The 25807-nt window shown below is 35.6% G+C and overlaps 1 protein-coding gene across 1 annotated transcript in view; it reads right to left on the bottom strand.

Annotated features, from left to right (window-relative positions):
* Positions 1 to 340: 340 nt before the first annotated feature.
* The window catches only part of ANGPT1 (angiopoietin 1), a 162597-nt gene continuing 137130 nt past the window's right edge, over positions 341 to 25807 (bottom strand). The window contains exons 8-9 of the mRNA XM_048939878.1: positions 14487 to 14617; positions 341 to 2688 (exon numbers count right to left, since the gene is read on the bottom strand). Of these exons, the coding sequence (XP_048795835.1) occupies positions 2528 to 2688; positions 14487 to 14617 (292 nt within the window). The 3' untranslated portion in view covers positions 341 to 2527. The remainder of the gene's footprint in view (positions 2689 to 14486; positions 14618 to 25807) is intronic.

The raw sequence follows: 25807 nt of genomic DNA, 5'->3' as shown, positions 1-25807 counted from the left end.
GACTGTTAGACTTGTATGATCTGAACTTAAAATGAGAGAAATACAGTTTCATTAGTTTAATTGAGAAAATGGACTGCAACATGTTTTTTAATTCAATAGCGTACACTTATTTCTGGATAAACTATAATTAGACTCTTTTCCTATGCTTTGAATAAATTTGTTAATGTTTCTTAGAGGGAAAGATGGTGGTTTGTAAAATATTGTCAGCCTGTCACATAAAGGCATGCTCAAAGTAAATGAAATCACAGAGCCTGCAATTTTAAGAAATGTTTTATTATAAAGGATAGGAAATCAAATCCACTTTTTTTTTTTTTTTTTTTTTTTTTTTTTTTTCCCCAAACCAAGATAAATAAACAGTAAATATCATGCTGCTGATTTTGAATGTGTTTTGCTTTTTGCATTACATTCTGCAAAAACTGCCTTCCAAATGTGGAGACTAGGAAATATATATCTGTTGAGAATGCAGCGGAAGATGGACTTCAGTCTTTGCACATAAATGAAGAACATTTCATAAAACTGCTGGAAACTGAGACAAAGCAGCCCTGTGAAGAAACTGCTGAGCAAGGCGTAGTTTGGTAACTTATTCAGCAGAAAACAGCAAATTAACCCTTGTACAGGATTATTTCAAATATATATATAAATATATACAAATACACAAAAGGAAAGAGCTTCCCAGTTTAAAAAAGCAAACATCAAGTTGTAGCAAAACCAGAGAACCTTGTGGGCTTTGTGTTCTTTAAGAAGGGATGTTTAAAAAATCCAAGCCCTTTTTTTTCTCCATTCCATTAAAATAAACTGCTAAAGTAAACAAAAGTTTCTCTGCTAATGTATTTGATCTTCATTGTGCCTAATTTCATTAAGAGTTTAACAAACAAACAGCTTAATCTACAAACAGACAAGCACAATCACCACATTCAAATTATAAGCATGATCTTGGTCCCAGTTTAATCAATAGAAATGTTACTTTTGATTTAAATGGGAGCAAGGTCAAGCTTTTTTTTTTTTTTTTTTTTTTTTTTTTTTGTATAGCAGAAGTAGAATGAGTACAAGCTTCTTTCCCAGATTTATTTTATTCACATGATTAAATCACAAGGGACTGTGGGCAACCTAACTACTTTTTTCATTGTTATGACAGGGACATTATACTTACCTATAGCTGAATTATGCATCTCTCCACACAACTCTGAAACATTTTAATACAACAGAATTCCTTGTTTTGACTGTAGAAAACTGTAAGTAGTCTTCTAAAGTTCTTTAATACTTATATTCTCTTGAGGTTTTGTGCTCTTTGAGTAGGGTCAGGGCTGCATGTACAAATTAAATGACCATCACAGGAAATATACATGCTATTTACATTTCACAATTCCTTTTTTTCTACACAGTTCAATGAGTATTTTTTATAGTTGTAGCCTAAGCACTGAGAAGAACTGGCATGCTTTTGATACTCACAAAAATGTAATAATACAGTGAAAAAATGAAAATTTAGTATAAACGTAAAATAATTAATCATAAATTGTGCACATGCAAGGATATTGTACAATGAATTCATTGACTTAAGCCAAGCATTTATGTCATTTTTTATATAACCTAGCAATTTGCCTTCCTGTGTACTTTCAATGGAAATATTCCATGCAAAATCCTATATTTTCTTTAGGATAATATTTCACAGTCTCTTAACCTTTCATCAATTTCTATATGTGACATTCAGACCTCCTTTAATGAAAGAAGGGAAAAGGCTCAAAATTCATCTACGTTTGTTATCACGCTATAAATCCTAGCTCAGAGATTATGCCAATTACCTCTACAGAGCAACCGATTTATGCTTCTTACCCTTATCATTCTTCATACATTTGACTCAGTCTATTTATGAGAAACTTGTCCTTCAAAGACTTAATAAAAAACAATATTAGCACAAATCATTGGACTCTGGGATTAACATAAATCATTCATTTATTCAAATTCAGTTCATTTTAGAAAAATGATATTTGGAGTGGTCACCTTCAGTTCTTTAACATGAGTTTTAAAAAAGGAGTCTCTATAATTTTTTTTTTTTCATAATAGTGGCATTTCATTTTTAAAAAGCATTCTTCTTAGTGGACCTAAGAGTTCCATAGTTTCAAATTCTGATGCCGTTGTTGAATAACCTGGTATGTTTTTTGCATGTTTTATATATATATACATATATATTTAAGAAAACAACAACACTGCCAAAAAACAACAACATAAAAAGCCCACCACTAACTGACAGACATTGGATTCAGTTAGAGGATCTGGATTCAACTGTTCTTCTCTGGAAAAACTCTGCAGACACTTTCTTCTAAACCAAGCCTCCCCAAGCCATCAAGACATGGGGTTACTGAAGGGCAGTTTTTGAAGGCTACTGAGTGACAATGAAGTGACTTTGCAGCATCCCTATCCCTGTATGTTGCTTTCGTGAAGCCCTTCACCTTTTACCTCAGACAGTGATAGTAGGGCTGCTGAGGGCAGTGACATTCTGGTTTGTTCTCAGATCCACCACTGAAAGCTTTTAAAAGTCCAAGGGCCGAATCATCATGGTGGTGGAACGCAAGGAGTAGCTGGGGCCTTTGAAGTAGTGCCACTTGATACCATTGAGCTTTCCATGGTTTTGTCCAGCTGTATAGAACATCCCATTGAGATTGGAGGGGCCACAGGCATCAAACCACCAGCCTGAAAACATAAAAGAAAAACAATTATCTGCAAGGCTAGGAAGAGACTAAGATTACTTCCATTTTCTAAGTTTAACTGATTAGCAACTTCTGGCATGAACAAGCTCATAAAGCTCACAAAGAATCCTGGATTAAGAGATGGTGAGGACAGTTTTCTGTAGCCAGCTGTGCTGGAGAATACACTGATTTACTGATCCAGAAAAGTATTTAACACCTGTTTGTATACAATGAATGTGAAGCAGGAACAATGAAGACAAACCGTTTTGCATGTTTAAACAGTAATACAGTTAATCCAATTCATGTAAACATACCATAATAAGACAATAAGCCACAAAGAGTTTGCATAATTTTACTTATTTGGTTACTTTGAATATAGGTATGATTTAATTACTGGTATTTTTCTCGTTGCTTTGACTGTGATTTTTCTACTGCTCAGAAAATTTATACTTAGTTACAGGTAAGATGTTCTTGGCTAGCATAAATTCTGAATATGGTTGTGCTGTGCTGTTATTACAGTATTGGTATGAAATATAATTAGTTTTCATAATGGTGTACATTGAGATAAACAGAATACCCCTGCATGGACAGATGGTTTAGTTGGTTCATGTGGTAAGGTATCAGAATGGCCAACTTCAATCAATGCGAATTCACCACCCGCACAGTTTGAGCATGAACAGTTGCATTCAGTCCCAGATTTTCCTACTGCTTTGAATGTAAAAAATATATTCAGTCTCAAGCTTCCTAAGCCACACTTTGAAATTTCCCTAATACAAAAACTTTGGGGTCATTAGCGTCAGGAAAGTCCTACCTCAGATCCATTTGAGATTTGTTCACTTCTCTCTCCAAGTTTTCATCTGGACTTAGAGAACTGACAAATGTCCATTCAAATTTAAAGAACCAAAATGTTTTTTTTAGGCTCTCTATTTACTTGTCTTCAGGTAGCAGAATGTTGTTAGTTAAGTGACTATCACTGACTAAGAAAAGTTATTACAAATACAATTGATTGGTATCATAAGTAGGGTTAGAAAGTGCTGTCTTCTCTGCACCTTTATCCTGCCTGTTTTTTCCCTGCTTCCTCCTCACTGACCCTTTGAACTCCGAGTGCAGTCTCATCTATTTTATTCTTTTAGAAACACAGGGCAAGAAAAGTCTTCCCCAGCTCTTGTGCTTCCAGACTGTTGTTCCTGAAGCAGCATTGTGAGACTGTTCTGAAAAGTGAGGTGATGTAGATTTTGGAAAAATATAAAAATAGATAAAAATAGATATTTGCTTTTTGAAAACAAAACACCAGTCTGGTTTGCAGAATGATTTCATGAACTGTTGAGCCGGCATAAATGAAGGAGCAGTAAACTGCTCCTGAAGGAGCATCTCCCCTATGAAGAAAGGCTGAGGAACTGGGTCTATTTAGCCTCGAGAAAAGACAACTGAGAGGGGATCTAAACCAGGTTTATAAATATCTGAGGTGTGGGGGCCATAGTGTTGAGGCCAGTCTCTTTTCAGTGGTGAGTGGAGATAGGACAAGGGGAAATGGACATAAGCTGCAGCATAGGAAGTTCCGCACAAATGTGCGCAAGAACTTCTTTACAGTGAGGGTGACGGAGCACTGGAACAGGCTGCCCAGGGAGGTGGTGGAGTCTCCTTCTCTGGAGATGTTCAAGACCTGCCTGGATGCCTACCTGTGCGACCTGCTGTAGGGAACCTGCTTTGGCAGGGGGTTGGACTTGATGATCTCTAGAGGTCCCTTCCAACCCCTACAATTCTGTGATTCTTTGAATCTGAAACTGAGAAGTCAGGTCTAAAAAGAAATGCAACAGTTCAGCAACTTTTCAGCCTGAGATTTCTGGCAAAGAAAATGCATGTAGAGCAATACCTGCACCTTTGTGAGTGCTTTGTTAACAGAGCACTGACAATAAACCAGAAATACTTATCAAGTACTTGTGAATATTACTAACAATGATGGAGTTTTTGTGGTTGAATGCAAAAAATTCAAACTTGCTATGAGCGCAGCTTTTGATGCACATTGTATGCAAAAATATCATCTTGCCGTTAGACTTCTGTAGTGAAGATATGCTTATATGTCTTTAACCAGGGGAGAAAATGGGACAAGTGGTAAAAAAGTGATTCTTCAGATCTACTTTAAGTAGATGCTTTAAGATGAGATTAACCAGTAACCTCACTTAATTACATTCCCAAGATGTCCAATAATAGAACTCTAAATTAGTTAACTGTGATAAAGACATCAAACGCAGTGAGAGTATCCCACTCAAACTACTTGTATGTTTTAGAATGGAAGAGCCCTGAGCAACATTTGCAGCATCCCTTCTGTATGAATTTGATGATTTGCCCTTCAGATCCCATGAGCCCTGAAGTACCAAAAAACAGAAGTTACCAAAAAACCTACACAAAATTCGTTTTTCAACAGTATGAAAAGTTGAAACACTTTCATATTAAGGTGAATTTTAGATTGTAAGGGGAATTTGAGTTTTAAGGAAAACTCTAAACAACATAAAACTTGGCAACTGTGTGATTACAGAACACAAATTGACAAAGATAAACTAGGTGACATGCTGACTCCAGTGAATTTAGTGGGAGTTTTGCAGCATATCTTGATAGGAATGTATATATTATTTTTTTCTGCAATACCTTACAGAGTATCTATGTAATACAGTGGGAAGATGCCTGGTTTAGACTGAGAAAGGCAGAATGAATTCCCAGGCTGCAAAGAGCTAATACTCCCAGTGCCAAGAACATATTGACCTTGGTGGTTAGAAGGTCTATTTGTCATAAAGATTTGTGCAGCTTTTCTTCATAGTAAGCCCTATAGTCTTCTTCAATCTTCAGTACAGGTTTTATGCATATTTCCATATAACATTGTTGTACTGAATACTTGCTTTTACTACTTTTATTTCTTCAGGCAAATAAAGACATGAAGTTTAGGTAATGGCTGTTACTCTTGATGGCTAGATTCTTGTTGCTTTAAAAAAGTCATCCCAGCATTATAAGGTGTCCAGGACCCCCTGCAAACCTATTTCAGGCACCAGTAAAGGCAAACAATGATTATCTAATGAGAGGCTACTGAACTCCATGAGTGCCAGTGTGGACCGAAGTACAGAATTTTAATTTTCAGTGTGGCTCCCACTAAATTCTCCCCAGTAAATTCTGAAAACAGAATTAAACTGTGAGAAGCTCCTTTTAGTAACGGGTGCTGCCCTAGTGAATCTTCCAGTATCCTCCTACTGACAGAGAGCCTTTTATCAATCTGTAACAAACACACTTACGAGGGTATGCTAAACCATACCCTACTACTATTGATAAAATACTGGCAGCAATTAGCCTATAGATTTAGTGTTTACACTGTTCTTTGTATTCAAATTCATATAATTTATGCTTCCAGCCCTGTAAAGTAATTTCTTAGATTTTGGATAATACTTAGTGGGTTTTTTTTTTTCAGAAGTAACACTTCATAGTGAAATCTTAAGGGAAGAATTTATGCCAGATAAATTCTGGCAGACCTCTGTTTGAATACAATTGACCTCCCTTTGATTACAGTGATATACCTAAGGGGGTAATAAGTAAAGAAAGAGAAAGCTGTACAGATGATGTTTTACTGTAACAAGAGTATAATCTTGTAGAAACTTAAGACAAAGTTAAATAGAGAAAATCTAATCCTCATTTTTCAAAGCTGGAACACAGATGCAGTTGAGTTCTGTTTACAGTGCTGGGATGAAGATATGTCAAGCTGTGCTAGATACCATTTCATTCATCTTAAAGGAACTGCAACAGATGCATGAACTGACTTTTTAGGGAGAAGGATTTCTGCAATGCTGTTCAAAATTGTGTTAAACAATGAAATGATTCAAAGACACATAAGATTTTACAAATATTTTGTGTGGACCACTTAATTCTCACATTGCAGACTTTTAATCAGTTACTTCTTTCAAAATATGTTTTAATGAGCATTTTTTTTTCCTGCTGTATTGGATTTGTTTGTGAGGCCGTTCAATTTTTTAAAAAGATTTTTCCTAATACTGCATCAAGATGCTAGCTTTCCTTGCTTGTATCTTTCTTTTAAAAAACAAACAAACAAACAAACAAACAAAAAAAAACAACTTTCCCCTTTATTTATTTGCTTTTTTTTTTTTTTTTTCCTCATTTGATTATTTTTTTGTGTCTTCCCATGTAGTCCTCTAAAAACTCTTCACTCCCCATAGGGTCTCAGATTATCACAAAACTTACAAGTGCGTGTCTCAACACCAAAGTAACCATATTTGGATAAATGCAATTGAAATGTTTTGTTTTGTTTTGTTTTGTTTTTCTACAAACTCAATTTTATAGACTGGGGAAAGAGGAATAGAAGCAGTGCCTGTCTTGGTAGCTATGATGAAATGGGGGAACATAAAACTGAAGTACCTAAAAGAGATATCTGCAACACTGGCCAGTGCAGCAAGCAAAGCAGCTCCAGGGCTGTGAGACAATCTGAAACAAGGAAAGACTCCCAATAGTTAGATGCTAGCTCATTTCCTGATTTCCACAGGATTTTTCTCTACTGAAGAATCTTGTTTATGTTTCACTACAAAGTAATGGATTTCCCAAATGAGCATCAAGACCATTTGGAATAGCAGTAAGATTTTAACCTCAGATATAACTTTTGGCAATGATTTCTGACACTTGAATCATGCATACGGATCATGAAAAGTAGACATTATGAGAAATAATAGTAGAAGAAAGATATTAAAGTGACTAATGAAGTGATAAAGAGGAGGCTTTCACAAGAAGGTTAAGAAAGTTTTTACTTTAGAAACACAGGTAGTTTCTTCAAGCTGCTGTCAACATCAATTGCTTAGTTACTAATGTGAAATGAGGATAGTCTTACAGTCTTCTGTGACTAACCCATTATTAATAATTTTCTGTTATAATTAGTAATTTTTCTACCAGGAATGCTATCATCTCTGTTCACAATAACAATCCTTAGGTCATAAAGTATATTGTCCAAACAAATAGTAATTTAGATGTTACATTGCTAGATTGTTTGAAAGTAAGCTATAAAAATAAATATGAATCACTCTTGTAGACAGTTGCTCTTCTGGAATAAAGCTCCCTTATGTTTTGTGAAATCCTATGCACTGCTCTTTAATTACCATTGCTGTTACCTCTGAAAAGTCAAATGTCATCATCTATATTCTTTAAATAAATAAATTCTGAATATTTCAGTCATCTTAAACCACCTATCAGCCTCATAGACCTGCATTTACCATATCTTTAGTTGAATATGATTGTACATTGAGGTAATTTACACAACACAAAACCCAACCTAATAAAGTAGTATTGCTCAAATGAGTAATGATATTACTAGAAAAATATACTGAAAATCTTTTATAATGGTTATCTGCTTTTATGAATACAATTTTCATATAGTAGAAATTTTGTTTTCGAAAGTGAAAACATAGAAAAGGCTTTTCATAGAAAAAGCTTTTTATTCTCCAATGTTAGCAACTTCATGTTTTTTGTTTTTGCTTGTATAAAATGTAATTAAACATGCATATTTGTGGAACTTTTTTTAGTAACCTAGTGATCATCACTTCACAAACGAACTGTAAATCTAGTGTGAATTGAGAGCTTCCTAATATTAACTTACTATTAACTTAATCTTAACTTTGATGAGAGACTATTAGTTGCTTTCTACATGCTAAAGGAAGAGATGTCTAAAATCTAAACTGCTGATAATCCTTTCTTTATTCTTCAGCCTTGTCTCTCCCTCTTGATTACTGTGAACATCTCTAACTTCAGTAAGATTCAAATACAGTCTGGACAATAATATCCAAAATTTGAATGATACATTCTTATGACTTTATGGAACAAATGGATTCTATAAAACCAGTGTCTCTTTCTAGCCTTCTGGTTTTGTTCATAAAATTTTAGTGAATTTGGCAATAAAACCAATAAGAAAAAATTTTAATGCAAAAATACCTAAACAGCCTTTAATGTTTGGAAGACTATTTTATGAACAATCAATGTTTCCAATCTTTTCTTTGAGATAAGTTAGATGGTAATACTTAGGCTCTTAAAGTTTGCTCTTCCACTGATAACTTCTCAGCTAGAAGACTGGGTCCAGCAGTAAAATATACCTTAAGGTATATTTGTAGCAACTTGGTGGACTCCAAAGAAGATACTGTAAGGGGATTTATGTTTTCTTAGTCTAGAATACAGAAGACAGAAGGGAATTTCTAAAAATATCAAATTTATAAGAAAGCTGCTAGGAAAAAAAGCATTTTTTTCAAAGGAGTGCAAGGAAGAATCCATTCGTTCCAGTAATAAAGGATAGAACAAAATGGGACTAAGCTAAATTGTCATAGGCTTAGTTTAAACATCAAGAAAAACTTTCTGATGCTTAGTGTAGCCAAAATCAGCAACAGATTGTATTATAAGACAAAATCTTTATCATTAGAAATCTTGATGATGAATAGAAAGACAAAAATAAACGGTTTGAGAAGAACAGAAGAATCTGTCATGGGGAGGAAGGTTGTTTCCAGGCCTATTTTCTATTGTCTGTTAGACTGTTGGGTTGGTCAGACTATGACTTAGATGTTGGTACTTGATACTCTGAAAATAAAATTAGAATTTAACTGTGAGTATATAGACATTAAGTCATTAAGTCATTATCATCATAAGTAATTATCTTTTCATATCAACTGAAAGATATACTCCGTTTATAATAGTAATAAATTGTGAAGTAAAAATAATATGAAACTTGCAGACTGATGGACATGTTCTCATCAAAGTACATAAATAGAACTAATTTATATGTCAGTCACTGCTTGGTTCTGCTTGTTCTCCTAATGCTTTATTACTATTGTCCATACTTAGCATTTATAAACATGGTAATATAATGATGATTTCTTAGTAGTTATATGTCTAATGAGATACATCTAGCAAAAATAACCGAAGGATCCTACAAGTATCTGCTGAAAGAGCTGGGGCTGCTCTTACAAGGATAAGCTGAAATCTGTGGCTGTTCATCCTAGAGAAAAGAAAGATCCAAAATGACTTGACGGCAGCCTTTCAATATCTAAAGGGGAGCTACAGGAAAGAAGAAGACAGACTCTTTAGCATGATCTGTGGTGATAGAACAAGGGGTAATGGCTTCAAGCTTAAAGAGGACAGATTTAGGTTGGACATAAGGAAAAAGTCTCTTACAGTGAGAGTGGTGAGGCAATGGAACAGAGATATGGAGGATGCTCTGTCCCTGGAGACTTTCAAGGCAAGTCTGGATAAGGCCCTAGGCAATCTGATCTTGCTGTGGATACTCCTGTTCATTGCAGAGGAGTTGGACTAGATGGTCTTTAAAGGTCCCTCGCATCCCTAAGTATTCTATGATTGTATGATTTCAACATTTCCAGCATAAATCAATGCAATTCCAATAACTTCCTATCTACATGGTGGTTATATGCCTCTGTCTACAAAACATTTGGTAGTATAAATGATTCTTCATGGATGGTGTTTTTGCTACGTAACATTTTTATGAAAACAACAATAAGTGGAACATAAACATTGGTTCTTTCCTACATAAATGGACATATATCCTTGGGATTCACGCCAGATAATTTCAAGTTGCACTGAGGTTACTACTTTCAAAGCTTTTGTTTCAAATAAAGTATAACAGAAGCTGTATTTTTGTATTCTGACCGGATCACATACAGTCAGAGTTCTACATTTAAACAGGAATTTCCCTCCAAAAAAGATAAGAATCCTCTATATTTCTCTTGCCAGAGATTTGTAAAATTTGCCACTTGGAGAAACAAGAAGTAAAACAATAAATGCACCACTGTTTTGGATTGCCCATTAAGCAGTGTCTCACCAAATAGTCAAGAAATATGCCAAGGACTGTTAGATATATTCATGGGAAATGTCTTTGATTTAAGAAACCCCTGAGATGCAGAAGATTGAGACTAGGGAAATGCACAGGGGGAGTATTATTTGTTTGCATTGTTTTTACACCCATGTTGAGGTATCTACTGTTTACTGTTGCTGGAGACAGAAGACTGTAGACAAATGGGCCTCTACTTCCTGTCAATTAAAAAAAATCTAAATAATTCTATGCTTTTTCAATCTTAGCTAGAGATCTAGAATGTTGCCATATCACTTTGTCAAGCTTAATAAAAGATTAATTATGTTCTCATGTATCATCTGAAGTTAAATATCTGTGTAAACATCTCAGTTTGTCACAAAGGCAAGCCAAACAAAGTATATTTAGACTTTCACTGTAGTCCAAGTTACTCTAAGTTACTCTAAATTATTTTGCAGTGCCTGTAGGTGACTGCACAAATAATTTCTGGGGCTCAGCTGACAGGTGCTCCTCAGCCTGCAGGATGCTCTAATTTGGCCTGATGCCAACAGATCTGAGCACAGATATTAAGTGCTCTTTCACTGCAAATCAATCTGAAGTTCCTTGAACACCCATCCAGTGCTTCTTTCTGAGGAGAATTCGTTACATTTAAAGTGTTGTATCTTACAAAAAGCTCTGCATGTAGATCACTGGCATACTCTTCTAGAAATTTTCCAAGTTTTCCATAAAAAAAAAAAAAAAAAAACAGCTAAAACATTTAACTTCTGTAAAAAGTTCACAGGAGTTGAGAATCCAGCTCATATGAGAACATACTAAAACTATTCTTTCAAATAAGTATTAGGATAGAGTTAACCAGCAGAACATGGCTCTCAAAAGGACAAGGAGCACAAAAACACAAAATTTTGTTGATGCTATATAATAATACGCTCGCTACTCTTTTTTTTTTTATTCTGGGGGAGAAGGAGGTTGAAAGGAGGAGATATATATAAATATTTTTTACATAGACCAAATAAAACTGACAACAAGCAAGATCACAGACAGAAATGTGTGTTTTCCTTACATTTTTATTTTCAGCCTTGACTGTAACCATATCACAGTTCTGAGCTTCAGCTTATCTCAGGCTTTATTCCTGACATAAATATATTCAGTTCACCTCATAGAGATAACAAGATCATCCAAACTGTCAAGATAGCAAGGAACCTGCCTTTGGATTTCATATCATTCATCATTAATGTGCTGTCTGTGATGTTGCCAAAACTAACAGAAAGTCTGATAACTTTCAAAAAAAAAAAAAAAAAAAATCTTTTCCAAAGCCACTTTTGAATTGCTACTTTAATCAGTCTTTTTTGCTGTGGCATAAAACCGAAATCTACTTGTTAAACAGATGTTTTGGTATTTAATTCAATTTTGGATTGTTGTACAGGAATGAGAAAGTCTTTTTCAAAGAGTAAATCATAGCAATATTTCTTGAAGATATAAAGGGAGGTTGATTCATGTTTCAAAGCACGGCTGAGGTCTTTCTCTTCCTGAAGAACTACACCTTACTAAAGGCTGCATAGCTGCTTCAGTCACCTTTTTTCAAGGCCTAGTTGCATCTCCTTTTGCACTGCAGACATTTGTTCTACTTGTGATTTCCTCACCCTCTGGTAATTCACCCCACTCCCATTTATTCCTTTCAGATGCTACCAGCATATTCTAATCTGTGGTTTTCCTGCTGATTTACGGGACTGCTACAGCAAAATATATGTGAATCTTTGTGGAATGGTTGTTCAACAGCAGGCTGACCTCAGTAGGGCATTGACCTGCCACATAAGTCAGGGTAGGAAAATAAACAAAACCCACCGATCCCAGATTTAGCTGTCTAGGAGCAGAGGTGGTTTTCAGATACATGAATGAATATGCACTTCAGCACAGACATAACTCCCATTTAGGAGATTCTCACTGGGCTCTGACCTGCCCTGGAAGTATTCATCCATTTAGCATGGTCTCTGAGGAGAAAGATAATAGTTTTAATTAAAATCAACTATTGACTTCTTACCCGCTATTTGCCCAGAAGTAACTTCTGCTACGCAAATGGGAAAGCACTCTCTGATCGCTTGTCTGCTGGAAGAAGTTTCATGAACTGACATTTAATAAGAAAATCAACTCCTTAAAGACTCTCCCACCTGGGTAATATCCAATTAGGAAAGAGAATGAGGAGGTAGGCTGTGCATTTGCTAAGAATTTCCACTGGAAAAATCATCTTCTGTTAAGAAGCGTTAATCTTAAGTGTTAAATATGCCTGAGTGTGGCCCGAGTTGGATATACTCAGAGCGCCAGTAACCACAAATAATATCAGGTTTAAAGTCTGATTCAAAATACAGAATAATTTTTATGCTCCAGAGTTTTTTCCAAGAAAGTTAGAAATCACAGAGGGAGATTCTCAGAAGATCGGATGTGAAGATAAGAGCCTTTCTTGGTAATGCAGTCTATGAATCAAAGAATCACAGCGCAAGATTTCTCCTTCAGTGCCATCTAAGAGGTAAAAATGACCTTGCCTTTTCATACTGACTTGCCCATTCACTAACTCAGAGTTAGCACCAATTTTAAGAGAAATTTCTGACTCTTTTGTAGGTCTTTAGGCACCTATATGAGGAGCTAACCTTGGATATTCCTCCTCCACATTGAAGGGAACAGATATCAGTTACATTTGCTATATTTAGTGGTAGTCAGATTGATTTCATTCTTTCAGATACCCAAATGTTACATCTCTGTGATCTCCCCTCACCTCAGTTCCTCCCTCTTGTCTTCTTCATTTTGACTCTGCTCACTAAGGGTTTGTTTTAAACATTATAAAACACCTAAGTGCCATGATTTGAGTCTACAAGTATGAGAACATAAGACAGAGAGCTGAATCTCAGTAGTTATTTCAATAATAGTATCACACAGGTCCCTAGATTGCATCATTATAGGTGTCACCACTGCAAGCCATAGTCAAAACAGCAGTCCATGGAGTGGTGACATGTGAACTCCCTACTGAAAAAAAGTACAAGAGCCATCCCTCAGAGGATAGAGTGATAGGAACTGTCTTTTGGGATAGGAAGGGTGTGATTCTTTTGGATTTTCTGGATTCCAGACAAACCATCAACTCTGAATGCTACATCACAACGCTGACAAAACTGAAGGTTCAAACTTCCAGAGTCAGTCCAGAGAAGAAAACCTTTCTCTTGCAACAAAATTAATGCTAGGCCTCATTTAGAAGACTGTAGATCACACTGCTAATTTTGGATGGACTCTCCTGCCACATTCACTGTACAATTTGGAAATATTTTCCATCTATTCTGCCCAATGAAATAACTGTGCGGGCAACATTTTCCTAGAAATGATGTCATCAAAGCAGCTGTGAAACAATGTTGTGAAACATCTGCAGTTGCAGATTGTTATGGGCCTAGTGTGCAGGTTCTTCCTGTTCACTGCGGGTGATCATGCATAGATAATAGTGGTGACTGTGTTGAAAAAAAGTGTTTTGCAGCTGCGAATTTGATCTACCAAATTGTGTTATTGTGCTTTTTGTATCTGCTGCAATTTCCATGGAAATAAATAGCAGACATTATTTTCAGAATGAAATATGTTTCTATTTCCCTGCCCTTTCTCTCTTCTTTTTCAGAGGTATTTTTTTCCAGCATCTTATAAACATCTTTTCCCCTTCTTCATTTCTTTATTTCTTCCCTCCTTGCCTTTCTTACCTCAACAAGAATGCTAACTTGTGCTTTTCCTATTGAATTTGTTGCCACAAATTTGTTGTGGGGTGTTGGCACTACCACAATGTACATGAAGAAAAGAGTAGAAGTAATAATAATAAAAGGAATTTTCACATAGTACTTACACATCCATGCATGCAACTTCATCCATATTTGCTTAAGGAAAATAGAGTGGACTCCCAACAACGTATTACATATTTTCAGAGTTGTACTCACCTCCGGTTAACATGAGAGCACATTTACACATGCAGTTGTCATTGTCAGCATCTTTTGTACTGAATTCAGCACCATGCAGGATCAGGCTACTCTGTTTTCCAGCTGTTCCACTATGACCTTTTAAATAAAGCCTGAAACAGCAAGAGAAAACAATCAATGTCACCAAGAGGAACCATAAAATATCAAGATCTCTTCGCATATGAAGTTTGCCCTGCACACAGTACATTCAGAAACTTTAGAAACATCTTGTGTTTTTGCTCAGTCTCTTCTTTTATTTTAGTAAAATGAGGACATTCAGTTTTTTCCAGTGTATCTGTAGTCCCTGCAGGACATAGTCCCTGCACCATGGCAGAATTGAGCACAGGGAATCCACCTCGGAAAGCATAAGAAAGTGGAAGGTGTCAAAGACAGGAAAGGGAATGAAAAGAGGTGCCCAGAGATCTGCAATACACTGATACAATGATTGAATATTTATGTAGCTGTTCTCTTTACATGATACAAAAACAGTACTTCCTGCTAATGGTAATCATGTTATTAATCCCTATGCTTGAAAGGGTGTTTCATCAGTTTCAGAATTTTTAATTCCATCAGTTACATGACAAGCCAGGAACTTACTTCTGCCAAAGCTGTCTCTGAGTGATGAATGGAAAATAACTAAGAGTTCAAGCCACAGAAGTCTTAGTGATTTGCAGTGCTAAATATCTCTTTCCTTAAGGAGCCTTGTCAACTAGTTGAAAACACAACCATGACCCAGGAATCTAAGCCCGACTCCAGCAAGTAACGACAGCATTTGCATTGCTCAGCAACACAATGCCCAAAGTCAAATGCACCAGCTACAAGGATGTTGAATGGGACACTTTTGTCCCACCAGAGAAACAAGAGAGGACACGGCTACGTCTGTCCTGAGTTCACAGCTACAGGGGCAAACACATGGAAATGCTGAGGAAAGAAAATAAGGTTGCATACAATGCTTTTCTTGCCTCCATGTAAGCATCTCTGGGAGACAGACATCATGAGGAGACTGACAATTGCAGCAAAATCTACTTCCTGCACATTGCTACATAAATCAAGCGTCTGGCTTGTAATTTTTTCATAAAACTTTACTGGAAAATGAGGGTATATTTCGCTAATAATGTCTTCATATACATGAAAAAGGAGACAGTATCTCAGAGTCTTCTGGAGAAATATGAAGCCATAATGTCTCCCAGGAGCAAGCCTTATCACTGGGGCCAGAGAAAGGGGAAGAAGCATCCTATACTTATCTCACTGAAGCTGTAAAGGAAGGAACACAGGAGGAATAGGGAAAACCAACAACATGATTTGGGATAGATTGCTTTGCTAAGAGAAGGTGAGAAACAAGTTTCTTCTAGGGTTATTGAAGAAGGATATGTATATCTCCGAAATACTGAATGAGTAATGGGCTCAGAAGTAGAACTTAAGCTGTAAAACGGGAGATAAGTGACTTTCTAGGATTTACAGATGGAAGTCGTATCCTGGAAAAATGCCTTCCTAACTTCAACAAACACAGTAAAAAAGAGCAGCAGTTATGATTCGCTGATTGTGGTTACTGCCTCTCAGATTTTGTTCAGTTTAATCCAGTGACTTTGGATGAATAAAAAAGCAAATGCCTTAGACAGAATGTCATTCCTACTTTTGTTTATATGAAGATAGATAATTTGCTTCAAATTGATCATAGTGTCAACAGCAGAAGTGGGGAACATCCCTAACCCAGACTATTATACAAAATTAGCAGTTAAGACATTGGCATCATTCAGAGATTGGAAGACGAGTCTGTTTACTAGACATAAATTAATAAGATGCAGTTCTCCCACAGAACTTTGTGTTTGAAGATCTCCTTTTGAGAGGGAGGAGAAGGGACATGCAGATACCATATGGCAGCTTTCCTTTACCAAGTACACATACTAGTTTAGTTGCACGCATCTATGGATGTTAGATCCACGCAAACCCAATCTCGTTAAACTTGTAATGGAACCTTGTTACAGAAAAGCATCTTCTCTGTATCCTAGTGAAGACATGTAGGAGGTTTATGCCGTATTACCGAGACATCTCAAGATGTGGAGTTATATAATTACTGCTTGGGGATCTAGAGAGTCTAAAATTCACACTTTCAGACTGGCTTAAACTTCACCTAATTTTCACTTAAATTCTTCCAATGTACTTATTTTCCATATTTAACAATGGAAACAGTAGATGCTTCACCTTAATATATTAAAATAAAAAATTAAGAAAGACAACTGTCAGAACTATCTTTCCAACAGATACCTTCATTTGATTTTGATGCTGCTTGTCACCTGATCTGAATCTGATGATTAAATAACTTTAGGTTCAATTATTACAGTAAATTTTATCTATAGATAAGTATATACACATATACATATAAAAATTCTTGGATTAGATGTAAATACTTTGCACAGTCAAATACTTTTGAATGCAAAGAAAGGATAAGGCAAATTGTAAGCCACAAGAAAAGATCACAAACACTCTAAGAAGCCTAACAAGGAACAACCAAGGAACAAAAGTACAGCAAGATCATTACACTATGCTCTTGTCCAATCACAGTGGCAATTATCCCATAATTGTAATGTTAGTCTATCAAAGCATGCTTTCTTTAGATAAAATTACATTAAGATCTGGCTTTGTTCATTGTTTCTTTGTTCCACATAAAGTAAAGGCTGGAATTGATCTCAACTTCATTCACTGGAATTTTGCCTTGTTTTGCAAGCTGTGCCTAATTTTTTGCAGAACAAAATAAACTTCTCTGAGGTTGTGTTGATAGAAAAATTACTTTTCACATGATATCTACAATCTGATTTCAAAATGCCACTATATCAGCAACACCAAAACTCACAGAAGTCTCGTAAAGTCAGTATGAAAAGCGAATACTATTTACTTAAATCAGGAAGACAATGCTAGCCAGGTTTTTTTTATTAATGACCAACACTGTAAAACTCACTTAGTCCAATAAAAAATATTCTTATACTGTAAGAAAACACTAAAGAAAAAAAAATGTGTGTGTGGTGATGTGCAGTGTTTTCCCCAGCAGGGTAGGCATTAGAATTATTTACAAGCTCTTGCACTGATATTTTATAAACATTCCACTCACAGCAGATTTAATCTTGCCAGTTATGTCTGACTTTCCCTGAACACCATAGACCTCCATGACTTAGCTCTAAACCTGAAGTAAGCAACTGTAGTAGGTTTACCATACTACAGCAGTGAAAAGATGAGCCATATTCTGAGGCTACAAGATGAAACAGGTTAAAAAGTGTGACAGTGACCAAAAAAGAGAACAGCTTTAGTAAGGCCGCCATAACATCCTTCTCTCCAAATTGGAAAGATATGGATCTAAAGGGTGGACTGTTTGCTGGACAAGGAACTGGTTGCAAGACTGTACCCAGAGAGTGGTGCTCAATGGCTCAATGTCCATATGGTGATCAGTGACAAGTAGTGTCTCTCAGTTGTCACTACTGGAACCAGTGTTCTTTAATATCCTCATCAATGACATCAACAGTAGCATCGACTACATCTTTAGCATGTTTGTGGATGATACTAAGCTGTGTGATGCAGTTGACACATCAAGGGATAGGATGTCACCCAGAGAGACCTAGACAGGATCAATCAGTGTGCTGAGGTTAACCTCATGAGATTTAACAAATCGAACTGCAATGTCTTGCACCTGGGTCATGGCAACCCCAGCTATTGATAATGCTGGGGACAAAAGGATTGAGTGCAGCCCTGCCAAAAAGGACCTGGAGGTACTGCTGAATAGTAAACTGGTCATGAACCAGTAATATGTCCTTGTAGCCCAGAAAGCCAACTGTATCAAGGGCTGCATCAAAAGAAACATGGCCAGCAGATTGAGGAAGGCAATCTTGCTCCTCTCCTCTGCTCTGGTGAGAACTCACCTGAGTACTGTGTCTAGATGTGGAGTCCTCAGTACTGGAGAGACATGGATTTGTTAGAGCACGTCCAGAGAAGGGCCACAAAAATGATCCAAAGGATAGAATACCTCTCCTATGGGGATAATCTGAGAAAGCTGGGGCTGTTCAGCCTGTAGAAGAGAAGGCTCCGAGGTGGCCTGATAGCAGCCTTTCAAATATATAAATGGAGGGTAATAAGTAAGACGGTAACAGACTCTTCAGCAGAGTCTGTTGTGATAGGACAAAAGGAAATGGTTTAAAACTAAAATAGGAAATTTAGACTGGATATGAGGAAACAGAGTTATAGAAGAATAGTGAAGCACTGGAACGGGTTACCAGAGAGGTAGCAGATGTCCTGTCCTTGCAAATTTTGAAGTCCAGCTGGATGGGGCTCTGAGCAGCCTGATCCAGCTGTAGATGTAAGGATCTGTTCCAACTCAAACAATTCTGTGATGCAATGATTCCATAAAGTGGGAATATTTTGCTAAATAGCTTTCTACCTAAATTGGTGTTGCCAAAAGAGTTTGGAATACATGATACGGTAAAGTTGGCACTACACTGGGTCAAAACTTAGGCTGAAGTAAAACAAAACTGATACTGAAGCAGCTGGTTATTCTGCTTCTGAACTTCCATTCAAACCATATGTGTCACAGTCAACATGATGTGAGATTAGCACATCACTGTCCTTCACTAGAGAGTGATGATTCTGCTGGCCCTCAGTCAGCAGTAGGTTTCTTATAATTTAGGCTTAGTTAAGTTTTTACTGATAACAGAATCAAATTGGTAGGATTGAATCTTTAAAAGAAGCTCTGTATAGCTATCAGGACAGAATTGCCCTGATTTAGAAAAGACAGTGATTAAGGGTGGAGTTCTTGCTTGTACTTATAAAAGACTAAGGAAAAGAAGTCAAAAATAAAAAAGGAAACTCGTTTTCCAAACAAAAGTTTAGGGGCAGTTTCAGGATGCCTGCCTTCCCAATTACTCACTGCAGGGAAGTTCTGAAGATCAAGAACAGTGTTTGAAACACTTCTTAGTTTTACAGTTTTGGCAAAAAAAGCAAAGTTGTGGTGAAATAAACAAGAAGCCTTCATCTATATACAACGAAATTAAAGTAGCAACAAATAAGCATTGGCAAATAAATATGAGTAAACAGGACTAAGTAAAATGCTAAGTGTGTATATTGAGTTATAAGGACATCTGATGACTTTCCTACGAAATTTTAAGATCATAATGAAGAGCACAGCGGATGATGTTACTTATTTACAGAAAAGCAAATTTGTTCAGTAAAGTACCTTAGGAAAGACAGCATACTAAGGAAAAGCAATTGTTATGTCTTATCTAACGCGTGTTAGAAATTCCCTCTGCATTTTTTCCATGTGACTACTCTTGCAATAGCAGCAAGGGATCTATGTAAACAGAAGGTGAGGAAGAACTCTTAAACATACTTTGCTTTCCACCATTCCTAGTATTGGACACAGTTTCTCTATCTCCAGTCTCTTGAAAGCAAAGGGAATAGCTTCAAGTTGCACCAAGGGAGGTTCAGGTTGCATATCATGAAAAAATTATCCTCAAAAAGAGTGGTCAAGTGCTGGAACAGGCTGCCCAGGAAGGTAGTTGAGTCACCATCCTTGAAGGTGTTCAAGGAAGATTTAATTGTAGTATTAAGGGACATGGTTTGGTGAGAAAATGTTTGTGGTATGAGAATGATTGGACTCAATGACCTTGGAGATCTCTTCCACCCTTGATGATTCTATGATTCTACATTATATTGTGTGGAAAGAATAATTCTAACAAAAGTTACACAAACATCCTAGGGCAGCCTGAAAAAGTCATTTCAAATTTACACCAGAAACTTCTTTTGATCACCTTGATTAGATCACCTGAATACACAAGAATATACAGCTGAGCTCTTTTCACAACTTTTGATAAGATTAATAGATGAACCCGGAATAATTCCAGATGAAGTCCAAAAAGATTATTTCTGAAAAATGTTCTTATGATAATTACATCATACATAATGAGACCTTAGAAGATCTAAAAAATAAATGCAATCATAAATCCTTGTGTGAAGATTGTGTGTTAAATGTTATTAATGGTGAAGGAAACTATTACTGTTTTTCAGTGTTTGCTTATAGAGCACTTGTCTTCAATTTTTTTTTTTAATGGAACTAGTGAGAGGTCAGTGTCTCCCAGAATTGAGATATCAGCTTTCGTTCTATAATTTTTTCCCGAGTCTCTAGAAATCATTAAGATCTTTGTTTAGAGCAGTCTGTCAGTGAAATAGCTAGGATGTCTGTAAGTCTCACGCAGCTTTGTTGGTCAATAATACACATTTTGTATATCAATAATAAATTAATAATAATGAATTACATTAATAATACATTAGCTCCCAAAATGCTTTCTTTATGGACATACTGCAAAATGGCATGAAGCATTAATAGTAACTGTCATCTCTGAATAGAAAAAAAAAAAAACAAAAACTTTTGTAATAAAGTTGCATTTCAAATACTTGATAAATAATGTGATAAATAATCACTCTAAGGAAAATCTGCTGTGACTGAGGTTGAAACTGAAAAGTCTGCCAACATGCTGTTAAAAATGCAACTAGACAAAATATGTTAATGATCTAGAAGGCCTAGGTCAGTATTCAACTTTTCCAGTATTTAGTACTCTCACTTAGGGATAAGGAGAAACATTTCTGAGTACATTTGTGAATTCAGGGGAAACAGTCTCTGCTGAAGAGAATGAACCATCTGTGGTGATCAGGTAATCTTCTGTGAGCTTGAACTGTTCTGAGTTGCAGAGTGCAAGGCATTATAGTTGGTGCTTTTGTCCTTCAGACTAGAATTAGATTGCCTGGGCACCCGTTTACATCCTTTTTCTGTTAGAAAAAGTCTTCTTAAGCATAACCTACATTTTCAGGGAAAAATGTTTAATTTATGTTTTAATACAGCAGTAAGTACTATCCTTGTAAAAACAATCAAAATTAAATATAACATTTCATCACAAATAAGGATTGTTTAACTAACAGGAACTTAACAGCAGATGAGATAAGTAAGCATTAAAAGAAAATTAAAAGCTACACTTAAAGAATGGAAAATACTCTAGAGAAATTAAAGAAACAACAAAAAATTCAGTCACCACCACTATTACACAACTTTGAGCTGCTGCTAATCCATTTATTTAAACTGCAAGAACAATTCATATTTATTGCTGCCCATCCTGGAATGACACAAAAGTACCTGAAGCATGAAGAACAAGATTTCCAAAGCTGATGTCTGACTGGAGAAAAACACCAATGTAAATATAAAAAATAACTGAATTCTTCCAAATCTTAAATTTGGTTCAAATTGTGCGACTGTTTAAGTAGTAAATTTGTGGATTCTTTATTTAACTTTATTGGACTCCTGGTAGAATTTGTAACTTTGCAAACAGTAGACATGATGTTTCTGTAGAACATAAAAACCCTAATAAACCTAAATAATGGAATAAGTAGCTCTGAGAACTTCAACAGATTTTTAATTTGGCTCTGAATATTCTTGTGGTCAGCACATGTAAACAATTTCCTCCCACCATCCCTTAAGAAAAGTGTAAGACAAGATGACCTCTGTATTTTTTCCTCTGCGGCTCTGTAGCAATGACTTAATGTTGCAATGATTAAACTTGACATTACTGCAACTCCTGCCCATTCTTCTGTTGAGGCAAGTGAAATGTGTCAGCTGTTTATAACATAAAGATATTAATTCAATATATCCCGACAAAGAACATATATATTTCAATTTTAAGGATAAGAAGGTAATATAAAATACAGCAGTAAATGAGTATGAAAAATTTTCCTTTAGAATTCCAGTACAGCCTCTGGGACATCAAACTCTACAGGGTAGGTAGATACTTTGTGGGACTGCAAACCATTGAGAAAAAACCTTGTTTCCTCTCTGGAAAGCCAGTGCTACTTCTAGTTTGTGTGCCACACACCTGACAGATCAAAGGAGGGGAACCGATAAAAGGGAAGGTTTCAGATGGTGCAGGATGAGGGGGTGAGTGTTGGCTAACAACTGAGCCATGAAGAAGTAACAGAGCTACACATTACAGCAAACTGTGCAGGCACCCAGTGGGCTTTTCTATGGTACTGGATGTGACCATAGAGCAGTAATATAACAGATTTTGCCTTTTCCTATATTAAATTTCATTGGTAATTGACTCAAATGCTGTATAACTTGGGACAAGGTACAGTGACCAGGGATAATTAAAATATACCCAGATTTATTGCCATACAATTTTTTCCTACCAGAAGCGGACGGCGTGCCATACCACTGTGTATAGATAAACTGTGCTTTGTCACAACTTACAGAAAATGTTTAAAATACACTTTTTTTCTGGACAGTGAACAAGCAAACATATGCTTCTAATGCTTGAAATACATGCTGCAGAAGCCACAGAAACAGTCACTGAGGCAGTATAAGCTGCTAAGTTTGCAGCTGATGTCAGTAACATGGTGGTGATGGAGAGGAAACATACGGCAACACTCAGTTTTCCTGCAAGCTGGGACGGAAGCATATTTAAAGGCTACTATGACAATGATGTGTTGAACAGAACTAATTCCCTCTACTCTAATCTCTCACCAAATGCAGCACAAAAGAGATACATTAATCAAATACTACAATTTTCTTTTAAAAATGTTTTTCAACACAATGCTTACAAAAGCAAAATCATTCACAATATACTTTGGTGAAAATCTAAAATGGAGCTTTTCATTTATTAAATTCATTATTTTCTTATTCATGAAAAGTTAAAATCATGCTACCGTCCCACCACCTAAGTAAATACTAAGATTTCCTACTGCTGCAGAAACTTCCACTTTTGTGATAATTAATCTCTGTATAATAAATACCATGTTCATTTAGAAAGTATAGAAATTATTTGTATTTTTAAACTTCAAATATTATGTAAGCACTGAATATGTAGTATGATGATAATACAAATTGTTTTGATAGCACTAAAAATGAGTGAACGTCTTAAAAAATAATAATAATAATAATAATAATTTAAAAAAACAAAGTTGGAACTTATCTGGACATCTGCCCAAGGCTTGGAAAGCCAAATTTACAGAAATTTGGTAAACTTAAAATTTAAAAATGTTTTTCTCCCAGCTCAAGTACAGTTTCTGGGTTTGGCTGAAGGCAACAGCAGAGGTGCCAAAACTGATTCTAAAGGGAATTGTCAGCACAGAAGAAACTCGTATTAGAAAAGTTTGAAAAGATTAAGTAAATTATAAATAAGTAAGCAGACCTCTTGCTGCTTATGTCTATTGATTGTGTATTTTTATTTTAATTTGCTTTCCACTTATTGAAACTTTGGGTTCATTGAATATTGGTTTGAAATTTTATTTAATTGTGAATTGATTAACCCTGCTTGAAAATCCAGTCAAAAAAACCAAAATTATTTCAGTAAAATTTAAATTTAATAATTATTCCAATATATGCTTTGAGTCCTAAAAAATTCATAGATAAATATATTTTGTTGAAACTCATGTGGATATTTAATAAAAGTGAATTTCAGAAATCCATGCTTTAGTTACACTGAGGGTGACATTAATTACCCATTGTCACCCACATGCATTGTACATTATCCTAATTAATTGTTTTAGATAAAATTTAAATGCAAAACTTAATATATCAGCATGTTGATAGTGCTAATTTTTACTCTGATGACTACTGTAGAGATACTAGCTTCTTGTTACCCTGAAGTGTCATTGAAAAATATCATTTGTAGGCCACAGTGAAATATTTATCACAGTTTACTTAATCGAAAGTAATTAATCATAAGTAATTGCAAAAGTTATAAATTTCACAGATAGACCTATCTCAAAAAATATATAAATCTCATTGAGATATGTTGGTGTTTGATACTTAAATTGTATAAGCACATTAACTTAAATTATTGGGCTAAAGAGTACTACATTAACAATGTAGTTTTGTTTCTGTTGGCTTTTATTTGTTTTTACTCTGTGAAAAGCACGTGGAAAACTATGGCTGAAGCTACAGTTATGCTCTGAGGAGGTTATGTAACCCAGTTCCAGGTCTACAACTTAATTATTCCCATTAAAACTTTTCTGTACTCCATTCTATTTTTGTAATCAGAGGAAGAATACTGTTAAGCCAACATTCAAATGTTGCGTTTTATCTGTATTTACAGAAATGCAAAAGAACATATAATTAACTGCATTTTCCTTTTTTACCCCAATATTTGCCAAAAGCTGTGATGCAAGTAAAAGCTATTTGAGAATGATTGTTATTAATTCCTAAATATTCTTCTGCAAAATACCATTTGTAAGGCCTGATGTCCTACCATTTTCAGGAATACAGCAGTATCTGTGCACTCAGTGATTTCACATTCTCAGTATTTTCATACTCCCTTCAATAAGAATTTATTACTAGTACCTATTATTACTAAACTTAGTTTGAAAGCCTTTTGACGTTAGAAAGTAAATTTCAGTGAGCTGGATAAGTTTCGTACATGTATAATTTTTCACATACCACAGATCTTATATGTATTTGTACACATATAAGCAAACACATACACATAAAATTAACAAGAAAATACAACTAACTTCCTAAACGGAGATAGTACATATATTTTTAAAATTTATCTTCACTGTTTGTTCAATTGTGGACATTCAGCCAAAAGTTTGTTGAGCTTACCCTGCCTTAGTCCACCTGAAACAAGTCACTTTTCTAAGGGTCTGGACTATGTTTCAGAGCAGAAAATGACACGATATTTTACTTGATATTGGCCTCTTCCTTAAATATTAAACTATTTTTCTGAAGCTGTATGGTCATGATAATATCTCAAGTCACAAATCAGGCAGTGAAATAAGTAATCCTTTAGTAGGCCTGCCCTGTAGGAGAAATGGAGATCAAGAGTAGTATATAGTACAAACTATTCTTCAAGCAATGAGAGCAGGTAGTAAGAATAATGATGAGAGAAGAACAGAATAAAAAAAATAAATGTAAAACTGAAGACTAGTACTGAGACAATGTCTTCAAATTCCAGGTCCAAAAAAGTCTCTGACATTGAAGAAGCTCCTAAAAGTAGACCAGATCCTGTGATTCACGCTATGGAAACATTTACACTTTTACACAACAAAAATAAAATGTTGTCAATCTGACCACGAACCATTCCTGATGTTCCTTCAGGCTGTGTATTATGGCTAAAGCTGTTGGCTAAAAATAACAGAGGAACACTAACTAGACCACAGAGTTACAGAGACGAAATATGTATACTAAACTTTCTTTCCAAGAGTGTTTGTTAAAAAAGGTGTAATCCGTAATCACCATAAGAAATGATTTAAATACTGAATTGGATATGTCATCTAGATTG

Source organism: Lagopus muta, chromosome 3 (assembly GCF_023343835.1).
Source record: "Lagopus muta isolate bLagMut1 chromosome 3, bLagMut1 primary, whole genome shotgun sequence".
Lineage (NCBI taxonomy): Eukaryota > Metazoa > Chordata > Aves > Galliformes > Phasianidae > Lagopus > Lagopus muta.
Note: the sequence above shows the minus strand (reverse complement) of the source record. Positions and strands in the feature narration are given on the sequence as shown.